We start from the raw sequence: 22,477 nt of genomic DNA on the forward strand, positions 1-22,477 counted from the left end.
CATAATAACACTGAGCCTAAAAAAAAAAAAACCTTAAAAGCTGGCAATTTTTCTTTTCAGTCCAAAGATTAAAGCAGCCATACAATAATCTGTTACATACTATGTAGGGATCTTAATATAAAAATAACAAAAGGCATTGCGTATTACACATAAAGAACACTTGACCACTTTGCTAGTTCCATTGAGGCAGGAATCTTTCTTCAGTAAGAACTTACATACTAATACCTTCACTTGTACACATCATTTCTTCCTTAACCAAGAACACAATCTGAGCAGTAGTTTAGACAGAACTAGGATCTTCATTTTGACTGTGGAACATACTAGGCCATAAAGCAAAAATGCCGAACAAAAACCTCATCAACACCATGCTTAAAAGCATGTAGACCGAGATATTTATGTAATCCTCGCACGGCACAAAGGGGAAGAGAACCTTACCTACGTCAGTTATGAGAATCGGCTCTTGCAGAGGAATATCGGGGACCGGAGCGCTGGCCTTGCCGACTCGCACCTTTGCAGGTTTGCGCTGCTGCCTCATCTTTCTTAGCTCCGTGTGCTTAAAGTGAGAAGCAATGTGAGTCTTCCTATGGCCTGAGGTGCGAAACTTTTTGTCACAGTGAGGACAAGCAAAAGGTCTGACCCCTAATAAAAATAAAAGTACACTGTAGAATTATTTCAAGAAAATACATCTCGACAACTAACACCAACATAAAATTCTAGTACGTTAACACTGATTTAACAGTCATCGCTTCAGGCTTGTAATTTCAGGGACATTATAAATTAGAGTTATTTTCCTTTGTTTGCATACAGTGCATATTCAGATGTACTAAGAGCATTTTAAGTAAAAAAGAACATTTGTTAACTCTGCATTGTAAAATATTTAAACCTTACGATATTCGAATATTCAGTCTTCGAGAATACTAGAGTGCGTGAGACTGCGTTCTCCCACATCACCGTCTGTAAACTGGAATAACAGCGCCTGCCCCCAGGCTGACTGCAGTGCCCAAACACGCTCAAGGCAAAGCAGCACTTAGCAGCTCTGAGAGTGCAGCAAACAAGCAGGACTCAATGCTGCTGCTCATGACGAGACAGTAATAATCTCCTCTTGGCCACTCTCCACTCTCAATTCGCTTTCCTGAAGGATACTTCCTTCACTTACGGTTTCATTGGTAAATGAAACTGGAGATTCCTAAGAACTTAGGGCACATAACAAAACTGATGCATTTTAGCCTTTTCAAATCCTCACCCACATGGTCAGCTCTGCCCAGGAACCCCAGGTTCGTGGGGAAGTACTGCTAATGGGCATGGGGTTTCTTCCGGGAGGGAAGGGGGATAAAAATGATGAAAATAGATAGTTGTGTGGGTTGCACAATTCACTTTAAATCTTATGATCTGTGAATTATATCTCAATAAAACTATTATAAACAAAATTACTGCCTAAACATGAATATTTTCATGCCTTAATACTGATTACAAAACACCCGAAAGGTAGAGTAGGTGTTAGGCTTTCCCTCGCTGCCCAAGGCCCCAGGACAAATGCCCCCCGAGGCGTCTCCTCCACAGAAAGGCCCACCTCCTCTACATCCAGCCGCGGTCGCCCACAAGCACCCCTCTCGTGGCTCTGCCCCGTACGTTCAACCCCAGGTGGTTCTGCTTAATGCTTCCCTCATGAAGCCCTCAGCTCCCTGAGAATCAACGTCCCATGGGCTCTCTTCACCAGTATGCACCCCGAGCTGAGCCTCTAGGGGGTAATCGTAAGTACTTATTAAAGAACGGAACCCGAGCCCTCGAAGTGCTCAGCGACTCTCCGCAGACCACGGTGACCCCGTGACCCCGGAGAAGCCCCGTGGCACCTGTGTGCAGCCGGATGTGTACTTTGAGGCTCCCCGAGGTGGAAAAGCTCTTCATGCAGTACTGGCACTTGAACGCCTTGATGCCCGTGTGTGTTTTGATGTGAGCGGTCAGGGTGCTCTTCACAGCAAAGGCCCGGAAACACTGTGGACACTTGAAGGGCTTCTCGTGGGTGTGAATGCGGATGTGGCGCACCAGGTCGCTAGGCTTCCGGAACTCCTTGGTGCAGTAGGGACACACGTGCCACCGAACGCCATTCTCCTCACGGATTGAACCTGCAACCAAATGAAACCCAGCAACAGCCCAGCTATGATACCAAATATTAACACCCTTGAATGTCTTCCTAGGGTTGGATTAAAACAACACAGCATACGTATGAAAAGCTATACACTTTTTGCCAGAGCAGAAGAGAGATGATCGATTATGAAGAAAGTTGAAATTTCCATGATCACTGAACTTACTGAAGACTATGATTTAATCTTGCAGAAAATCTGACAGTCCCATGAGAACACAAACCACAGCCTTTGAGAGGTAAGAATGCTAACTGGATGGGTGATACAAATCAACAGCTGGTGACATAAACTCAGTCCACCGTAAATGTGAGTAAGAGCAGATTGAGCAAATGACTCCAAAATTAACTCAAAGAATATGAAGAGAAGGAAAGAAGTTGGGATAAGCATTGTTTGAATCTATCTGATGTCATGAATAAAAATAATACAATAATACATGCAAATAATTAGGAGATGGTGATTTTTTGTGCTGTAAAAGGCACTCATAAACAGTTACGACAAAGAAACAGTATGCATGGCATACACTCATTCGTGATCAAATATAAAAGATTCTTTTGTAACTTTATTATTACTCAACTTTCAATCAGGTTTAAAACTATTCCTATCAAACTCCAAATGGATGAAAGACCTCGATGTGAGACAGGAATCCATCAGAATCCTAGAGGAGAACATAGGCAACAACCTCTATGACATCGGCCAAAGCAACCTTTTTAATGACACATCTCCAAAGGCAAGAGAAACAAAAGATAAAATGAACTTGTGGGACTTCATCAAGATAAAAAGCTTCTGCACAGCCAAGGAAACAGTCAAAAAAACTAAGAGGCAGCCCACGGAATGGGAGAATATATTTGCAAATGATGCTACAGATAAAAGACTGGTATCCAAGATCTACAAAGAACTTCTCAAACTCAATACGCGAGAAACAAATAAACAAATCATAAAATGGGCAGAAGATATGAACAGACACTTTTCCAATGATGACATACAAATGGCCAACAGACACATGAAAAAATGTTCAAAATCATTAGTCATCAGGGAAATTCAAATCAAAACCACACTAAGATACCACCTTACGCCAGTTAGAATGGCAAAAATTAACAAGGCAGGAAACAGCAATTGCTGGAGAGGATGTGGAGAAAGGGGATCCCTCCTACATTGTTGGTGGGAATGCAGGTTGGTGCAGCCACTCTGGAAGACAGTGTGGAGGTCCCTTAAAAAGTTAAAAATTGAGCTACCCTATGACCCAGCCATTGCAATACTGGGTATTTACCCCAAAGATACAGACGTAGTGAAGAGAAGGGCCATATGCACCCCAATGTTCATAGCAGCATTGTTCACAATAGCTAATTCGTGGAAGGAACCGAGATGCCCTTCAACAAATGACTGGATTAAGAAGCTGTGGTCCAGGGGCGCCTGAGTGGCGCAGTTGTTAAGCGTCTGCCTTCGGCTCAGGGCGTGATCCCGGCGTTGTGGGATCGAGCCCCACATCAGGCTCCTCCGTTATGAGCCTGCTTCTTCCTCTCCCACTCCCCCTGCTTGTGTTCCCTCTCTCGCTGGCTGTCTCTGTCAAATAAATAAATAAAAATCTTTAAAAAAAAAAAAAAAAAAAAAAGAAGCTGTGGTCCATATATACAATGGAATATTACTCAGCTATCAGAAAGAACGAGTTCTCAACATTTGCTGCAACATGGACGGCACTGGAGGAGATAATGCTGAGTGAAATAAGTCAAGCAGAGAAAGACAATTATCATATGATTTCTCTCATCTATGGAACATAAGAACTAGGAAGATCGGTAGGGGAAGAAAGGGATAAAGAAAGGGGGGATAGTCAGAAGGGGAATGAAGCATGAGAGACTATGGACTCTGGGAAACAAACTGAGGGCTTCAGAGGGGAGGGGGGTGGCGGAATGGGATAGGCTGATGACGGGTAGTAAGGAGGGCACGTATTGCATGGTGCACTGGGTGTTATACGCAACTAATGAATCATCGAACTTTGCATCAGAAACCAGGGATGTACTGTATGGTAACTAACATAATATAATAAAAAAACATAAAAAAAAAACCTATTCCTATCAGAAGAAAAATCACAAGCAGAATTTATGGAAATATAACAAATGATTTCTAAATTATAAAAATTTTAAAAACAAAATTCAGCAGGATCACTTTTTATCTTTCATAATTTTTTATTAGATTTACTCATCTGAAATTAAATAGACATCTACGACGAAGTAAAGAACCCACCTGAAATTACACAGATTTTGGCCAAGTTAATGAAATTAACTTGTTAACTTGTTAACTGTTTATTTAACTATGTCTGTACAGACATAGCTTTATTAGGGGAAAATCTTATGTGTGCTTCTCTTTGTTATCAGTAAATGCAAGGAATTCTCCTTATGTTAAGTGAATCTATAAGGAAAGAAAATGTATTTTTCTGAATACAATGCTCTTTGCAAGACTAATTAACACAGGAAATGAAGTTAGGTAAACAATTAAAAAAAGAACATTTTTTTAAAAACAGTGCCACAATGGAAACCAGGACAAACCACAGGAAAAGAGCAGGAAGTAAGAAACGTGGCTTTAAAAAGGAGAGAAAGACATTTATTTTATGGTGATATTTTTTATATTACAGAACTCTGAAATTAAAGACTGTTTAATACCAACAAATAAAAATTAAGTCATAAAAGTGCAGTAATTTCCTAATGGTCTTATGACAAATCAGAAAAGGAAGGTATAAAAAGGTGGGAGAACTAGAGTACCTATCAGCTAAACATGGGAAATCCCCACCCCGTCAGGTTTTTTCTGGGCAAAAATGAAAACTTTTATCTTTAATTACCTATGATGACATAACATAAAACTGTCACCAGGTTCTAATTATTTCTGGGAATTGCCTGGAACGGAAATTACAGACTAGCAGCCCTGCAGATGTCTCCAAATGTGGCCTGCGTATGTTTTATTTGGCCCACGCACTATTAGAAAAAAAGTTAAATCCAGATTTTCAACCCTTTGACAAACTGAAAGACCTGGAAAACCAGATTCGCATTCCCACATGGCAACTGCCCCTGGTGCTGGGCAACTGCCTTTCTCTTCCAACACATGAATAAATGTAAAAGGAAAAACATGCATTAGAATCATCTTCAAGATGAAAAGGCAATTACTAAAACTTTAACATCTAGTCTTTTTAAAAAATTGTCTAAAGACAGGAGGAGCTGAATAAACATATCTCAATACAACATTTGACTTAATAGGAAAATAGTAAAAACAATCCTATCACAGTCTGGAAAAAGTCCACTATCACGGCCATGAATTTATTGTGTTATAGTGATACAAGCCAATGAAATTAGATAAGGTACAGAAATATACAGTATAAACTATAAAGAAAAAGGTAAAATCATTATTTATAAATGATATGATTATATGCCTTAAAAAAAACTAAAACCAAGAAATAGGTCCGCATTTTAATACCTGGAAATCAACATCATTCATATTTAACAAAATCCAGGTGAAAATTTTAAACTACCACTAAAATATGAAAAAAATATAAAGAAAAGATCTGAATAAATGGAAATACACACCCCATTCTTTGGTACGAAGACTAAAAGTTATAAAGACATCAATTCTCACTGGTTAAATCACTTATATGCAAATAGCAATAGGATTTTTTAATAACTAGAGCTCTGGAACTTTAGCAGACAATTGTAAAGTACACATGAAAAAGTAAGTATGTGACAATCCCAAAAACACACTTTGAAAACGGTGTACTGGGGAGGACTAGGCCTGCGAGTCATGAAGGCCTTCTAAGAGCTACCAGAGCACATGAATGAAAGACAGATTCGTGCCCAGAACACAGTCCGACAAGACCCATACGGGTCTGTGGCTGTAAAGAACGGAACGGTGGCATGGTGCCTGGACAGTGGGGTGTCCGCCTGGAAACAAACAATAAAACTGAGTCAAAGATTTTAGTTTAAAATATGAAAGTAGGGAAGTGCTGGATAAAAGAGGTTATTTCCCATAACGTCAGCGTCAAAGTCTGAGTCTAATACAAGTCCAAAATCTGTGGAACATTGACAAATTTAGCTATGGAAAAACAACACATTTCTCCCTTTTAACTCAAAAAGACAATTAGAAGAGAATTATACGCTCTCAAAATACTGTCATCCTCAATATATTACAGCAAATAAAGTCAAGAGTCAGCCAAACAGAAAAATGCAGGTGGCTCTTTAACAGGAAAAGCTGCTCGAGCTCTGACTCCATATAAGAGAAATGAAATTAAAACAACAGTAAGAAACCATATTTTTTTTTTAAAGATTTTATTTATTTATTCGACAGAGATAGAGACAGCCAACGAGAGAGGGAACACAAGCAGGGGGAGTGGGAGAGGAAGAAGCAGGCTCACAGCAGAGGAGCCTGATGTGGGGCTCGATCCCATAACGCCGGGATCACGCCCTGAGCCGAAGGCAGATGCTCAACCGCTGTGCCACCCAGGCGCCCCAAGAAACCATATTTTTAACCTATCGATGAGTAAAAAGGATCCGCAGATCTGGACAACAACCCGTTCAAAAGGCTACAAGCAAACAGGCACTCCACTACGTGTCGTCGGGAGAATAAATGGACACCACTGCCCGAAGGGAAGTCAGCAATACATACCACAATTCTTTAAGTATGCATGAATTTTTTTTCCTTTGTTATTAAGCACATTAGTGATACAACTAATGAAATCTGAGTAAGATCTGTGGACTGGACCAATTTTAACACCCTGATGTTGATGGCCGTCCTATGATTATCTAAGACAGTTTATCTTGGCCTTAGGAAATACACACTGAAGTATTTAGAGTCAAAGCGGTTTTAGATAAATTTATATTTATTATTGTTTGTATTAGCAAAAGACTGCAAATAATCTAAATAATTATTTATCCATAAAAGGGAACAATCCCTAGACATTTTTTAAAATAAGATAGCAAGGGGGGGGAAGTAAACTGCAAAAAAGATATACGTATACAGTATGCCCCCCATCCTGCTAAAAACCAATATAATACATAATATATAGCTATATGCCCTTGCTCATTTAAAAAACGGCCCAGTGGCCGCCCAGACTCTGGGGCCGGGGGGGGGCGGGTGGTTCGTGGAGGACAAGGATGAACAGGGGTTGTTCACCATACACCATTTTAGATCTTTTGAATTATGTGACATGAGCCACTTCTACCTATTTAAAAAAATAATTTTCGGGGCGCCTGGGTGGCATAGCGGTTAAGCGTCTGCCTTCGGCTCAGGGCGTGATCCCGGCGTTATGGGATCGAGCCCCACATCAGGCTCTTCCGCTACGAGCCTGCTTCTTCCTCTCCCACTCCCCCTGCTTGTGTTCCCTCTCTCGCTGGCTGTCTCTATCTCTGTCGAATAAATAAATAAAATCTTTAAAAAATAATAATAATAATTTTAGAATATATGTATTCCTTCAAGCAGTTACCATGTGTCAGGCACCATTCTACACGGCTTCCATGGATTTTCTCATTCGGTTCTCTCCCATTTTTTCTGTCATTGCCCCATGTCAAAGATAACAAAGCTGACATTTTATTTTGTTAGATTTTTTTTATTTTTAAGTCATCTCTACAACCAACGTGGGGCTTGAACTCACAATCCCGAGATCAAGAGTCACCAGCCAGGCGCCCCTAAAGCTGACATTTTAAAGGTTAGCTAACTTGCCCAAGGTCAGGTGCCAGTCAATGGAAAGTCAAGGCACATACTGAAGTCTGTAATTCTAGAGTCTGAGCGTACTTTTCTCAGGAAAAGTCTGTCCTCCAGCCCGACTTCAAGGAGAGCATTTACCAGGTACCCCTGCAGGCATGCTCCTGCCCTGCAAGGAGACAGGCTACACACGTGCTGGGACTCGCCCCTGCGTTCGTGTACGAGGCAGACACCATGCAGATTCATCCCATGGGGGTAAGAACACTCAGAAACGCCTGCGTTGGAGGGGTGCCTGGCTGGCTCAGTTGGAAGAGCATGCGACTCTTGATCTCAGGGTTGTGAGTTTGAGCCCCATGTTAGGTGAAGAAAATTTCTTTAAATAAATAAATAAATAAATAAATAAAATCTTTAAAAAAATAAATAAATAAAAGAAATTCTGCATTCAAAAGACAGCAGGGCCTGTATTGAGGTATTTTTACCAGGTAAAGAAGCAAGAGCCAGGAATGAAGTTCCGGAAGCTTAAAGTCCACAACGGCCAGAGTGTGGCATGTCAGGCAGGGACCAGCACGCGTCCAAGCTTGGGGCCGACAGGGCAAGGTGCTGGAAAACTGCGCGCCACGAGAGATTTGCAGCAGGACGAAAACAAAGGTGTCCGAGACGTGTCCTCCTCACTCTTCGGTCAGGCTCCTCACAAGAGCACCTACTGCGATGCAGCCAGCTCCATCTTCACGTCAGCTGTGGCCGTGCTGGAGGACAAGGGTGACAAGGGGACAGGGACCCGAGCCCTGCAGGTGGGAGCAGGACTGAGGGACGGGAAGATGCCTGTGGACTGTTCGGTGGGGCCAGAGGGCACCCACTGTACTCAGAGAACAGTCAGGCAATTCTGGGGCAGCATCCAAGTGCTGGCTCAGACACAGGACAGAGGGACCTGGCTGATTTCCAGCGACGAACGATTTCCCCTGAGGCTACAGGTGCTGCAGAAGCTCCAGCCCAGGCGACAGACAATGACAGTCACAGAAAGTTGTTCTGCTTTCAAGCAGCAAAACATTAATTTAATACAGATACTCAGACCTAACTACTGTTCAACATTAACTCATCAGGGAGACGCTCCTTTCTTGGGATTCAGGTTCAGACGCTGGATCTCCGAAGAGACAGACCTTCGAACGAAGGAAAGCAGCCCTAGTCTTCCCTTACTCCTTGTCATAGAATATTTCACAACATGGCCTAAGTCTGGTTTTTATTGTTGTTGTTGTTGGCATTCTGTCAGCAGTGGCCAGAAACCCTGAGGAGGAGGTCTGCCCCTCTGAATCCTCAAGGCCACAGACTCGGCTGGTGGGTCACGGTGTGAGGCACAGAGCAGAGAGGCTGCAGGAATGCGCGAATAAAAGCTCGCCGCGGGCACCGCGCGTTCCAAACTGGTGCACTCGTGCCGCCGCATCTTACAAACCCCTCACTGTACGCTCTCAGCAGTGACGTGTCAGAGCCTTCAAGTGGGTGGGCTTATGTCCCTTGCACGGCCAGTGACGGGGTTTATAAATAGGCCGCCCGGCCACATGCCAACAGAAGTGGCACAGGAAGAGCCGTGCGACCACTCACTTGAATCGTACACGCTGATAAAATGAGCCTAGTAGAATTGCTGTGTCCAGTCCCAGTCGCCTGGGTTTTCCAGCATTGATCGAGAGCACGCTGTTGACTTCCCGGCTAGATTCTCTAAGCCGGAAATGGAAGAGCGTGTCATTTGTAGCTGGCTGGACTAAATTAAGAACGAGGAGATCAAGGACGCTCAAGAGGCAACAGCAGCTGTAAGGGGTGCTGGTGTCAGGTTGAGGCTCCTAACTCACGATGGTGATGACATCTCCTCCAACGTTACTGGGTTTTTCAGGATCACTTCACATTTGGAAACTGCCTACAGGGCTCTCAGAGCAGCAAAAGCTAACACAGAGGCCACTGTGTTGGCTGTTACGAAAAACTGACTTCTGATGAAGAACATGGGTTTGGAAATGAGGGTGAAGATGAAGCCATGTTTGTAGAGAACACAAAACAGCTGACGTCACTGCTGGGCACACTCCAGTTTCCCCAGAGGGACTGCAGGCTTCCACGCTGGGCCTAGTCGGACGCTGAAAACGGGTGGGCTACACGCTTTATGCAAGTGGGGGTGGCAATGAAACTGCTCTACAGGTTGCCAGAAGCTCTTCCAGCATCTCACGGAGCTCTCTTCTCAGATGGGGCTTCGAGAGCCAGTGCTCTGTAACACGGGACGGGAGCTTTGGTAACGGCGGCGTGCGTTCTTCTCCGTGGAGATCCGAGTTCTTCGAAACTTGCTAGATAGGACAAGTTTTCGCTGTTGAACCCAACATGTCCTTCACACACTGATGGCTGTCCTGGGTCACGGGTGTCTGGGGCCTTCTGTGGCAAAAGTACAGAGGAGAACCGCTTACCTGCTTTCTAGATCTGTCGAATCTCTCAACAAACAAAGGAATCTTTCCGCTGAGGGTATTCTGAATAGAATACCTGATTCATTAGAGCTTAGTCCACCTGAGAATGGTGAGCAATGGTGAGCAGTCCTTAGGAAGCAGCTTGTGATCAGTTACGTACTTAGGAGATGGCTGGAATGCTGGCTGTTCAGTGACCACCCAGCAGGAGGGAAGCAAGCACTCAGTGAGGCAGCCCCTAACTGCCGCTCATGGAGAAGTTTAAAATTCTCTTAGAATAACTGAGCTGGTGCACGATGAAGAAAGGCAAGCATCTCCAGCAGACGGAAGGCACGCCATTGGATGTGCCAATGGGACCCACAAAGCTTTTTGCAACAGAATGAGAAAGAATGTGTCAGTTCCAAAGTTTATCTGGCCTGCTCGCAGACACTCTTGCGAGCTCTCACCGTCCCTTACAAAGGGACACTCAGAAGGGGAGTTCCCACTCTCCTCCTTTCCATGATTACTCGCCTAGAGGAAGAAGCTCTGCTCATCCCATCCACCTCAGAGCACTCACTCCAAGCCTGAAGCACCAGACCTCCAGGAGTTCATGCCTTTGATCAAAGGTAAGACACAGGACTCCTGGTTTATACTACATATGGTCGTGCCTCTGCTTCGTGCAATGCTGGGAGTGCTGCCCCGACAAGAAACAACCAGTCCGCTGCTTCCGAGAGGGGTCATGCTGCCTTTCCGCAAACGGTGAAGGAGCCCAGTCAGAGCAAGCAGGGTGCAGAGCACGTGACTAAGGAGCAGTCCGACATCCGGACCCTCCTGCACGGAGGATGCGCTCTATCGCCCTCTCCAAGCTGGTACGACTCCAGGGAGGCAAAGATGGGCCAGCAGGGTCCACTGGGTCTGTTCCTCAGTACAGCGCCCTACGTGGTCCCCAGCACCTTTAGAATGCACCTCTAACCAGACAGATGCACGCACTGCAGGCTTCACCTGGGGGTGCAGTGACCCTGGAAGGGAGCCCAAAGTGTTGGGTCTTCAACAAGAACACGTCCCCTCCTACGTAGCTCCAGAAATAATTCAGAAGTTTTGGAAAGTGCTCCAGAAGCCTGACGCTACAGTTCTTAAAAATGACTCAAAGGTGTCCCTCTGGAGAGGAAAGCCGTCACAGCTGCTCTCCAATGCCTGCCAGGGAGCTCAGTTAACGATTTATAAAGAAGGAATTTTTCTGTGCCATTCACACCGATCTTTTTAACACTGCTTTGAGTTTCTTGCACATTATGACTTTTCTCTAAAACAGGTGTGATTCTCCCCAAATACAGATAAGTGACAACAAGAGAAGTTGCTTACATGCCAACTCAAATTGTTGCACATGAAAATGCTGCAGAAGTATGAGGAGAACACAATAACCAAAGTAATGTTTTCTAGACAGCATTTCTTGTTTTAACACCAGCATACATTCTATAAAAGAGAACGGTTTTATAACTTAACTGATTTAAAAGTAAGTACGGGTATTATCCATTTTTTTAATAAAAAAGGTATTTAATTAAGTGAAATTAAAAAAAAAGAATATTGGCCAAGCAAATTCAAAAATGTGTCATAAAGAAAAAAGACTCTGGTCTAAGAAGGTAAAATCTCTGTGGCCTTAAGAAAGATTTCTACACAGAATAGCTGTACCATCGTCATCCTTAAAAGAGTAAGTCACCAGCTTTCCAAAACACCTTTCCTTGTGATTTCTAGAGAGCCAATATTTTACTGCAATAAATTTCAAACTTTGTAATGATGATTTATATGTCACAAGTCATACGATAAATACAAAAGCATTTGCTAAATTTTGAATTAATATACAAAATACCTCTTAAAATAACGAAACGAACTCTACTAAACCCTTCTCTCTCACTCAACTAAGTAAGCCGAATAGTGACAGCTTAAACAGCAGAGCGCGTGCAACGTGGGACACGCACCAGGTGACTTTGGAGCTGCTAAGAAGAGGTTACACTCACATCTGCTCAGGGTGCCAACCGGCCCTCAACTCCCCTTGCACAGCTAGTCCCAGAAAGAGTCACTACATTAAATGTGTTCTTCTCCCTACAAAGTTTTAATCAGAAGAAACACCTTTCTACAGAAACGCACCCCCACTAATTATCTCATGACACGTGAGGGATCACTCAGAAAAAAAACGCTGGCTCTAAACTCGTACTGAGGATCACATTTAAGGGAAAATTCACTAGAATCGCACGAACCTGCTCAGTAGTCTATGCACGTATGTAATTTATTCGGGCACTTCAAAAATGAACGGCCAGAACCTCTGTGGCCTCTACAGGCGGAATGCTCCCCATTAAAATCACGTGCGCTAACAGTAACCCCATCTGGAAACCGCTGCCCAATGCTCAGGGCACGAGCAAACATCCAGTGGCGGCCAGGATGGAGCGCACCTTCCTCCGTCTACGGGGCCACTCCTGCTCGGGGTCCTGCGCAAGTCTGGCCTTTGATCTGGAGAAGCCTGTGCGTGGGCAGCCCGGTCAGAGTGCCTCTGAAGGTTTTAGCGCAGGAACTACAGACGGCAGCCAGCGCTCCCTCACAGGACAGGCTTCACAGGCTGGGAATTTCCATCCATTTACTGGGAGCACAAGAAGCAGATATTCAAAGACAACGCAAGGTAACTTACAACCTAGAAGGCTTCATATCGTAAATAAAAACATGGGGAAAAGGTGCTTTTCCCCCTTCTTTCCTCTCTGGACACCAGGAATCCCCAGATGATAAACCGCTTTGATTCTATCATCCTGTGTTTCACTTGGGGATGAGGGGACAGATCAGGGAAAAAGGGGAGTAGAACTGCCATGTTCTGTGGGTGGAAACAGGGATCTCACAACCACACGTCAACACTGAAAAAAGACACGCTCATAAGGAAGTGCTCGGGTGGAAACAGGGATCTCACAACCACACGTCAACACTGAAAAAAGACACACTCAGAAGGAAGTGCTCAGGTGGAAACAGGGATCTCACAACCACACATCAACACTGAGAAAAGACACGCTCAGAAGGAAGTGCTTGGGTGGAAACAGGGATCTCACAACCACACGTCAACACTGAGAAAAGACACGCTCAGAAGGAAGTGCTCGGGTGGAAACAGGGATCTCACAACCACACGCCAACACTGAGAAAAGACACGCTCAGAAGGAAGTGCTCGGGTGGAAACAGGGATCTCACAACCACACATCAACACTGAGAAAAGACACGCTCAGAAGGAAGTGCTCAGGTGGAAACAGGGATCTCACAACCACACATCAACACTGAGAAAAGACACGCTCAGAAGGAAGTGCTCGCAGAGATGAGAGCGTTCGTAATTCCACGTTTTGCAGCAAGAAAGCATTCACTCCCCAAGACACCTGGGAGAAGCAGAATAGTCAGAGTCACTAAGAAAACATTTCTAGAGGAACGCTCTTGCCCAAAAGACAGAAACCTATTTCATTGGGGAAGGATTTAATGATGCCTGGCCTGTGCAAGAGCCATACTGAAGCCCATGGGATCTTCAGAGACAAACAGAATGTATTCTAGCCGTACAACGGTCCACACGAGGGACTGCAGGGTCAGAAACATTCCAAGTGCTGCGAGTACCGAGAAGAGGAAGGGCAGAGCCCAGAGTCTCCTCCAGGTTCTGCTCTGGTTCAATGACCACCGGAGCTCTCCGAGACAGCGGGAGAGAAGGGGAGAAAGGAGACACTCCCATCACAGAAAGCCTATGGGAAGGATGGCCTGTTCGCACACCATGGGAGCCCGGCCTCACTGTGACATCAGCTTGCGTCCCCAAGTCCAGGACAGGGCCTGGCCGCACACACGGGGCAGGTTATGGAAAGCTCGACAGCCCACACCACGGAGCTGGAGGGGAGCACGGGGGAAACAGCTGAGGGTCCAGCCCAGGAGCCACGCTTACAAGTCAGGAGACGGCAGTGCCGTGGTGAAGAAGGGGCAAAAGTGGCCAGAATGTGGCTGCAGGGAGAAGCGGCCAAGATGACCTGGTGACGAGCCAGGGGGACTGCCAGGAGGACACACTAATCACAGGGAAAAAGGCAGCCCAAATTTACAACTGTCGAGGTTTTAATTTTAAATATCAAACAAATAGGTCGATACTATCAGAACATTCAACAAACATATCGCCTTCAAAAGAAAAAATAAGCAATATGCCTTCCAAAACGTGTAAACCTTAAAGCATATTAAAATTACCAGGTAGAAATGGTGATTTCTTCTTTATAATTTTTTTTTCTTTTTTATCCAACTTCTCTGGGCTTTCTTGGTCTTTTTCGTGCTCTGCCTCAGTGGGGTGGGTCTGCTCGCTGGAAGCGTGAGGGGTGTCGGGATTCTGGCCCTGCGCCGAGGGTGTCCTGGCGTGGCTGGTGTCGTGAGCGTGCGCTGCAGCTGGAATTGAAGACAGCCCACTGTTTTCTAAGGCTTGCTGAGACAGAACAGAACTAACAGGTTAGGAGGCGGGAGGCCCGAATCTGCCTACCACAATCAATTACAGAGATGCAATCAGGCTTTGCCCCCAGAATCCTAATTCCGCCCTACTAGCAGTAAAAATCTGCGCTGCCAACAGCCGTTTATAGGCTAGACCCCCAACTCCCTGAAGCTGAAATGTCCCTTCTGCAAGCTGACAGCTCACCTCCCCCCAAAATACAGTATGGTAAATTAAAAGGAACTGGAATTAGTTAATTTGACATTTAGAAACTTTACCTCAGACCTCTTTGGTTCTCTCTAAACCGATCTGGGAATCACTGTTTTAAGTTACAGTGGGTTCACCCTTAAGACTTTGGCTGTCATGTCCTCGAGACTCTTTACACCAACTTGTCACCCCAAATGTACAGGTAGGTGACAGGTTAGTTTGTACAGCTGGTTACTAAACAGGGAGGAGAATGCAGGCCAGCTCTCTTTGCAAAGACCTGAGGCTAAAGCTGGACTGGCGTAGAAAAATTAGAAAAGCGTGCTCTGCCCCATTTCCTTCTCCTCTCCCACGTGGGCGTGGCCCGTTCACACGCTGCTGAGAGAGGCAGACTGACTCCAATAGTTACAGGAGAGAGAAGTTCTGAAAAGCCTATTTATTTCTTCTTAAGTAAATCACTTACAGAGTAAATTAAGTTTTAAACCTTTTTAAAATTTATAGATTAACTGTTTAGAATTCTGCACTGTCCATAAGCATACTTTGTTCCAACAGAATGTTTTCAATTAGGACGCATATCTAATGACGATTCCTTTACTTGGACAAGCCCTGCCCACATATTTTTCGGACAAGCACAGATGAGAGCAGGAAGGTGCGCCTCACCTGTAAAATGTCCTGGTTGATGCCCACGGTGATGCTGAGCTGCTGGCTGGGCTGCGGGGGCTGGCTGGACTCCGCCGGCCCCGGCTCCGAGAGCTCCAGGAGCTGCTGGATGACGTCGGTCACGGCCTGTGAATTCTGCTGGCTCGACGCAGACGTGACATGAACTTCCGTCTGCTGGAGAGGTAACGTCTGAAACAGCGTGGCCTGAAACGCAGCAGCATTGTCATTGAAAACGTAAGAAGTACATCAATTTGTACTTCAACTTAAAGGAAAAAAAAAAAAAAAGAAAGAACAGGCACATCTTCCTTATGAGCATTAAAATCTAACAATATCCCAAACATAAATTTTAAATAAAATGCCTCACTGACTTTTACGTTAGGCACGCTATGGGCTCTTAAAGGAACATATTGAATGAACTGTCGCACCACGCGTTTCAAAGGTTTCCTGAGTGACAGGAGAGACATCAGCTCAAGGTGGGGGTGTGAGCTCACAGGCCTCACCTCCCTGCTCGTCCAGTAAAACACAGAAACAAAAGGGTTACAAAATAAAGAAAACAAGAGAGAAACCACTGTGGACAAAATAATACAGGAAATTTCTGGAAAAGAGGGGCACCGGAGGCATAAATGCTCGGGAAAGCCACAGCCGAGAACATGCAAGGAGAGAGCTGCTCTGACTGCCCAGACACTCGGGAGTGCGAAACGCCACGCGGAAAGGAGGTGGAAGTCAGAGCCAGCATTCTGTGTGATGTGCGAAGGTGGCCGCAGGACACACAACCTGGGCGGGCCTAACGCACGGGGATGCCGTCGCTGAGCGTACAGCGGCGCTCACTCACCGGCCGGGACCCGGCGCCACACCAGCGCAAGGCTCGGGCACCACGCGACGCTCTGTGGCTCTGGGGAGGGTGGGGGCACGTATGTGGGCGTTCTCTGTACTTTCTGCTCAACTCCTCTGTCAACCCGAAACTGCTCTAAGAAAGAAAGTCTATTAAGTAAGAAAATGGAAGTGACAGAAAAATACTTAGGACTGATGATAAGCCTTCTCTCCCCACAGAAGGGATGATGGGCACCTACCCTGAGGCAACAAAATGGGGGATCACCTCTAAAAGAGATAAAAATGAATACTTGGGGAGAATTGGGGCACCTTTTGTGGCCCTTAGCTCCCCAATGAAACAAAACGTCTCTACATCCTGCCACCAGGGACCCCAAATTTAAGAGCTGGCTCCCCGGGCACCCAGCAGCTCCATCCGTGCGTGGACAGCCCCCACACAGAGGACTGGGGCCTCGTTCTCAAACACAGACCAGACTCCACACACTACAGGCCATGTGGAACGGGAAGGGGTGCGGGGAGACCCAAGGCCCATCACTCAAGCAGCAGAAGAGAACTTTAAAAAATGAAACACGAATTAGGTTTCAGAAGAAACTGCACCAAACCAGAAGAGAAAGAGGCAATCAGATCACGAAGGAACGTTCTCAGAAGTTAAAAGTCTTAGCAGCTTGAAAAAATTTCAATGAAAGAGTCATAAGACTGAGTTGAAGAAAACCCTCGAAAGTGGCACAAGAAGGCCTAGAGTCAGGAACTGTGAGAGGCAGAATCAGACACACAGAGAACTCGCCCCGGGGCTGAGCAGTGATTCCCAGACATGACACCTGGCTGAGACGCTCTTTCACACTCAAACTCGGGTAAAACGTAGGGCAGATTCCAGGTTTCCAAACGTTTCTGGTTTTTATTGAACATACAAAATTTTAGGATGATCTGATTATTCCAGGTGATTCACCACATCTACATACTGACTTGCATATTGCCAAAGAAAATGGTGAAAATCTAGTATTTGATTGATTCACACATTGGAAATCTTATTTAAGAAACAATCCAAAATACAATTTAAGACTTCATTATTAGACTCTAATCATTCTCCAGTTTTAGAACTTATTGACGACAGGCTCCCTCACCAGGAGTAAGGTGAGGAACCATTCCAAGCTGCCAATACTGTGAGAAAAGAGAAAACACAAATGGTAAATGCGAAAGTAAAGCTCGGGAACTAAACACTAATGAGTTTCCACGCTGGGGGGGCAGGTGCTGACGACACAAACCACCAAGAGCCAGCTCACGAGCGTGCGAATGCACGGTTCACTGTTGTGCACTTAGACTCGACCGCCGCCTACCAACTGCGAGGAGAGGAGAGGTAACAGACCGAGGCAGAGCTGAAGACCCCCACCAGAACCCAACACAAGCGTGGGAGCGTGTGTCCTACACCTTTACACAATTGAGTTTCCCAAAAGGCCAGGGCCTCAGGAAAAATTGCCACTGTCCCATCAGATGTGGAGAAATATTATTTTAAAAGGATAACTGCTTCTTCAATCATGACGCAGGGATAAAGAATATTCAATAGTACTCATCAATAACACTGCAGGAATTACAATTTCATAAATTCATGGTTACATTTTGTGTGAATTTCATTGGTTCAGATGACAGTCCATAACTCAGGATCATCTGATACTATTGTGAGGTTTAAACAGATCGATTTTCTTTCACTAATTAAAAAAATAAGAAAGTACCCTTACCTCCTTATAGAAAAGTTTCATAGCACCTTTGTGGTACTAAATAATATTCTAAATAATATTCCATTTTAGGCGTCACAGTTAAGATGACCAATTTTGGTAAAAGGTTATATCCCCCAATCAAGCAGCTTGCCAGACTCACCGTTAGAACGTGAGCGGTCTCCGTAGAGCTTGCTGGATTCTGTGGTCCGCCCATGTGCATCTTGCTGATATGAGTGTTCAAGCTACCTAGACTTTTAAATACACAACTACATTCTGTACAATTATAGGTGGGGCCATTCTTGACCTTAAAGAACAAAAAAGAAGAAACGATTTTTTTACAATTAACTAGTAGATAAAAATATTTAAATTAAGCAAATCATAATTTACCATTCCATTAAAAATGGCAGAAACAATTTAACCATTTAACATTACTTTTTCTTTCCAACTGGACAGCTCTAAAATCAATGACCCAACTCTTGCATCAACCTTGCCAGTGTGAAATTAATTGAAATTTCAAAGTCTTTTCTGTAAATTAGAACAGGTTCGGAAGTAAAAAGACATAGTTTCCAGTTATTGTAATTTGGTGAAAATAAGATAGCTGACTTACATTCTCAATTCCGTCAGTGGTTACACCAACATAACACAGGTGTAAGCAGCACTCTGAGTCTTTGGCTTGCCACCACATACACACTGGGAAGGAGGGCCGTGCACTGTGTAAGTTTTCATCATCAATTCCAATACCTCATATCAGTAACTACTTTGTACAACTATGATAAAGCCAACAGGGGGACCCCAGAGTGGAGGGAAATGAAGCAGAACCTCCGGGTATACAGAAAGTGTCTGAACTATTCCTTTGCCATTATTCAAGCCCAGCAGTAATTATTCCTATAATTATGAAGTCTGGCTTGAAAACAGACTGGCCTTCTCTAAACATGGACATTCTGTTCCATTTCTAGCACCTTGTTAAGGACCAAATTTAAGGCTTTAGGTTCATCATAGGACTGGATAATATTTACAAACCAATCCTTAGAGGTCGTTTCTGGAACATGGCCAGCTGCCCCAACACAGATCCCAGGGGGTCTCAGGCTGGGTGCCGGGTGAGCCCCCACCCTCCTGGAGGGGTTTCCTGACCTCAGGAGCACTGGCGAGCATCTCATAAGGCTGCACGGGGGGCCCAGCGAGGTCTCTCTGGCTGCCAGGCAAGCAAACGGCCATCCCACAGCAATCGTCTGCACAGAGGCAGCACCCCTAGAATAACTAGTACAGGCCCCTTCTACTCTTCTGAGACCGAAAGGAAACCTCACTCCACACGATCACTGCCTCACTAATATTTATGTGTTCCTCCTCACGTGTCTGGGTCTTAGAATAGAAAACTTAGTTTTAAAAAGTAACTCGCAGGGCGCCTGGGTGGCTCAGTTGGTGAAGCTTCTGCCTTCGGCTCAGGTCATGATCCCGGGGTCCTGGGATCGAGCCCCACATCGGGCTCCCTGCTCAGAGGGGAGTCTGCTTCTCCCTCTGCCTACTGCTCCCCCTGCTTGTGCTCTCTCCCTCTCTCTCTCTGTCAAATAAATAAACAGAATACTTGAAAAAAAAAAAAGTAACTCGCATATGGAAGGCTGAATGTGTTTATAAACTATGTGAAGGATGCAGGGCTTTTTATTTCAGTGATACTGAAGCCATCAACGAAAAATTAAAAAGATACACATTTGCTTTTAAGAATATGAGTCTTCATTCTGCAAAACAGTTACATAAAATAAAATGATCTGTGATAAAAGTGTTTGTGTCGCTTAAATGTTAATTTATATTCTACAATTATACTATAAATAAAACACCAAATCAGGAAAGAGCAAAGGTTAACCTGCTTAAGAGAAATACTTCCAGACGTTTTACAAATTGGTATGACCTGCAGACAACAAGAAATGGTGACCATCAGTCTCACTGAAATAGTTCACACACAGGGAAATACACAGACCAGGGCTCTGGCTGTAAAAATGTGAAGGAGGCCATGGGCTGAGTCTGGCAATAATAATAGTAAGAGGAGTATTTTTTCCTCAATTTATTTCTTTTCCTTCAATTTCTTACACTTGATAGTGTCTGTGTTTCAAGTTTGCTAAAGGAATGAAATGTTAACAATCAGATCGATGGATCATAACTAGCAGACATATTATGATTATTTTCAAACATTTATTCATCAAGGCCATAATAGCATCCATAAGACCACAAAAAGATAGTATTTTATATTTCTCCCATACATAAGCCAAAAAGATATCCATACAGATATATATATGTATTTGTTTGCTTTCTTGTTTAAAACAAAGTCTGCTCTGCACAAACTCTAAATCTGCATTTTAAAAGTAGAAAAGCATTTCTCACGCTCACTCATCAACTCCAGAGCCATCTACCGCAGCCCCACGAGCGCTACACAGACCCGAGTGCGACAGTTACCTCCGAGTGAACTCTCTGCACGTGTGACTGCAGATTCCCTTTCTGAGAAAAGGCAGCAGGACAAAAGGCACAGGCGTGGGGTTTTTCACCTGTATGCTTAATCATGTGAGTTTGCAATGCCCCCTTCTGGTTAAAAGCTTTCCCACATTCACTACATTTAAATGGCCTTTCACCTAGAGAGGAAGAAAAACGATCAAAATGTAATTCCACTTGGGTGAGCATCCTATGGGTTAAAGAGAAACACATTACCCCCAAACCCAAGACCCCAAACCTGGCTGTCCAGACAGAACACAGCCCCACACTGTAGACTCATGCATCTAACTGCCTACTCAAAATCTCAAAGTTAAGACCAAGGTCAGAGAGCAAAGGACAGAAAAGCCAACATTGCCTTCCAGGTCTAGCTAGCTCGAAGGCACATGTTCTCTCCTCTAAGCCGCATCATAACTCGCCCCAAAGGGAACGTATTTCATACCTGTGTGTATCCTAATATGACGAGTTAACTGACTCGGCTTTTGAAACGTCTTTCCACAGTGTGGGCATGAGTACGTGAATCCACTCCTGTCGATGTTCCGATTGTAAGACCTTGTACTTGACACCCTAGTACAACACAGGGGGAAATATTGATGAAGTCATCACCTCTGTATTACAATTTCAAAACTGAAATGCTGCCAGCAAGTGTGGCTGACTGGTGCTCAGAACACACTCTGATGAGAAATCAATCGCATGGAAGTGTGAGTCCACACACACAGATACACACAGACATGCAGCTGTTTTGTGTGTTCATTACCATAAAATTCCTTTTTCCCGACCTAATGAAAAGATAAACATTGCTTTGTTTTCTTGGAGGGGAGAGGTGAGAACGTCCCTCTGGACACGGCTGTACCCGTGCTGCTCGGACGCGAAGGCGTGTGTGGGTACGATCCCTGCGCTGCCGCGTCCTGCTCCGCCCGCCGGTCTCCTTGCTCTCAACACCATCCACAGGCTGATGATCTCCAAGTTCTCCCTCCAGCAACCCTGACACCAACCCTAGACACCGCTCTCTCTGCCTGACGTCTCTGCGCTCGGCTCCCTGGCGGCTGCGAGCTGGGGTGAACCCAACAGGACTTTGTTCATCCCCCACCGGCTGCTCTCCCAGACAGAAGTAGCAGCTCCCAGTTGGGCAAGGTTAAACCGCAGGAGTCGCCCCAGATTCTCCCTCTGTCTCACCCTGATTTTCAAGTCCATCTCCAAAAGCTACTGGTTTCACTCAAAACACCTCCAAAGACACTGAGGCCTCTCCACTCTCCAGTCCTCACACCGCCACCGTCTGCTGTGATGTTCACGGGCCTCCCTGCCTCAACGCCACCCCCAGCAGCCACGCCACAGGCAAAGTTGGGGCAGGCTTCCCACCACCCTTGGGATACAATCCTCATTCCCAGGATGGCTGCCTAAGGCCCTCAGCCCCTGAGCTCTGCCTCCCTCACACCCAGCACCAGCAACCCCCTCCACAGCGGGCTCCCAAGCACCAGCCTCCTCACCGCAGCTGGGCTGTGGCCACTGCTCTCCCCTTTGCTCCTCAGTTCAAACACCCTTCTCAGCTCGGCCCGAACAGCCCGACAACCTGCCCGCCCGGCCGGCACGCGCCAGAGCCATCCAGTCTTATTTCCTCCCCACACAAGCACTGTCCCGAAGCGTCACCCTGACTCATCTCCTGAATAAACCAGCACCCCACGAGGATGAGGCTATCTGGCTGGCCCGTCCCTCCATCCCAGAAGGGCCAGAAGCCAGGGCGGCCGAGTGCATGCTGACGCCTAGACGAGGTTCGTCATCTTTCTAAAACCCTCGGAGACACACCCACGCTGCCTGTGTTAAAACTCCATCCAATCAAAACCTAGCGCGACGGATCCCGGGATGCCCATCAGCCAACTGCAGACAAAGCGGAGGGAGCGGGAAGGGCGA

General features: G+C 45.3%; 1 protein-coding gene across 7 annotated transcripts in view; it reads right to left on the reverse strand.

Annotated features, from left to right (window-relative positions):
• The window catches only part of ZNF236 (zinc finger protein 236), a 109,598-nt gene that overhangs the window by 60,026 nt on the left and 27,095 nt on the right, over positions 1 to 22,477 (reverse strand). For all 7 annotated transcript variants that reach the window (XM_087869722.1, XM_087869721.1, XM_045790288.2 and 4 more), the window contains 7 exons: positions 21,012 to 21,136; positions 20,540 to 20,712; positions 18,255 to 18,398; positions 15,555 to 15,758; positions 14,462 to 14,690; positions 1,851 to 2,123; positions 436 to 639 (listed from right to left, as the gene is read on the reverse strand). In XM_087869722.1, the coding sequence (XP_087725848.1) occupies positions 436 to 639; positions 1,851 to 2,123; positions 14,462 to 14,690; positions 15,555 to 15,758; positions 18,255 to 18,398; positions 20,540 to 20,712; positions 21,012 to 21,136 (1,352 nt within the window). The remainder of the gene's footprint in view (positions 1 to 435; positions 640 to 1,850; positions 2,124 to 14,461; positions 14,691 to 15,554; positions 15,759 to 18,254; positions 18,399 to 20,539; positions 20,713 to 21,011; positions 21,137 to 22,477) is intronic.

Source organism: Ursus americanus, chromosome 19, assembly GCF_024610735.1.
Source record: "Ursus americanus isolate L20-20 chromosome 19, mUrsAme1.1.p, whole genome shotgun sequence".
Lineage (NCBI taxonomy): Eukaryota > Metazoa > Chordata > Mammalia > Carnivora > Ursidae > Ursus > Ursus americanus.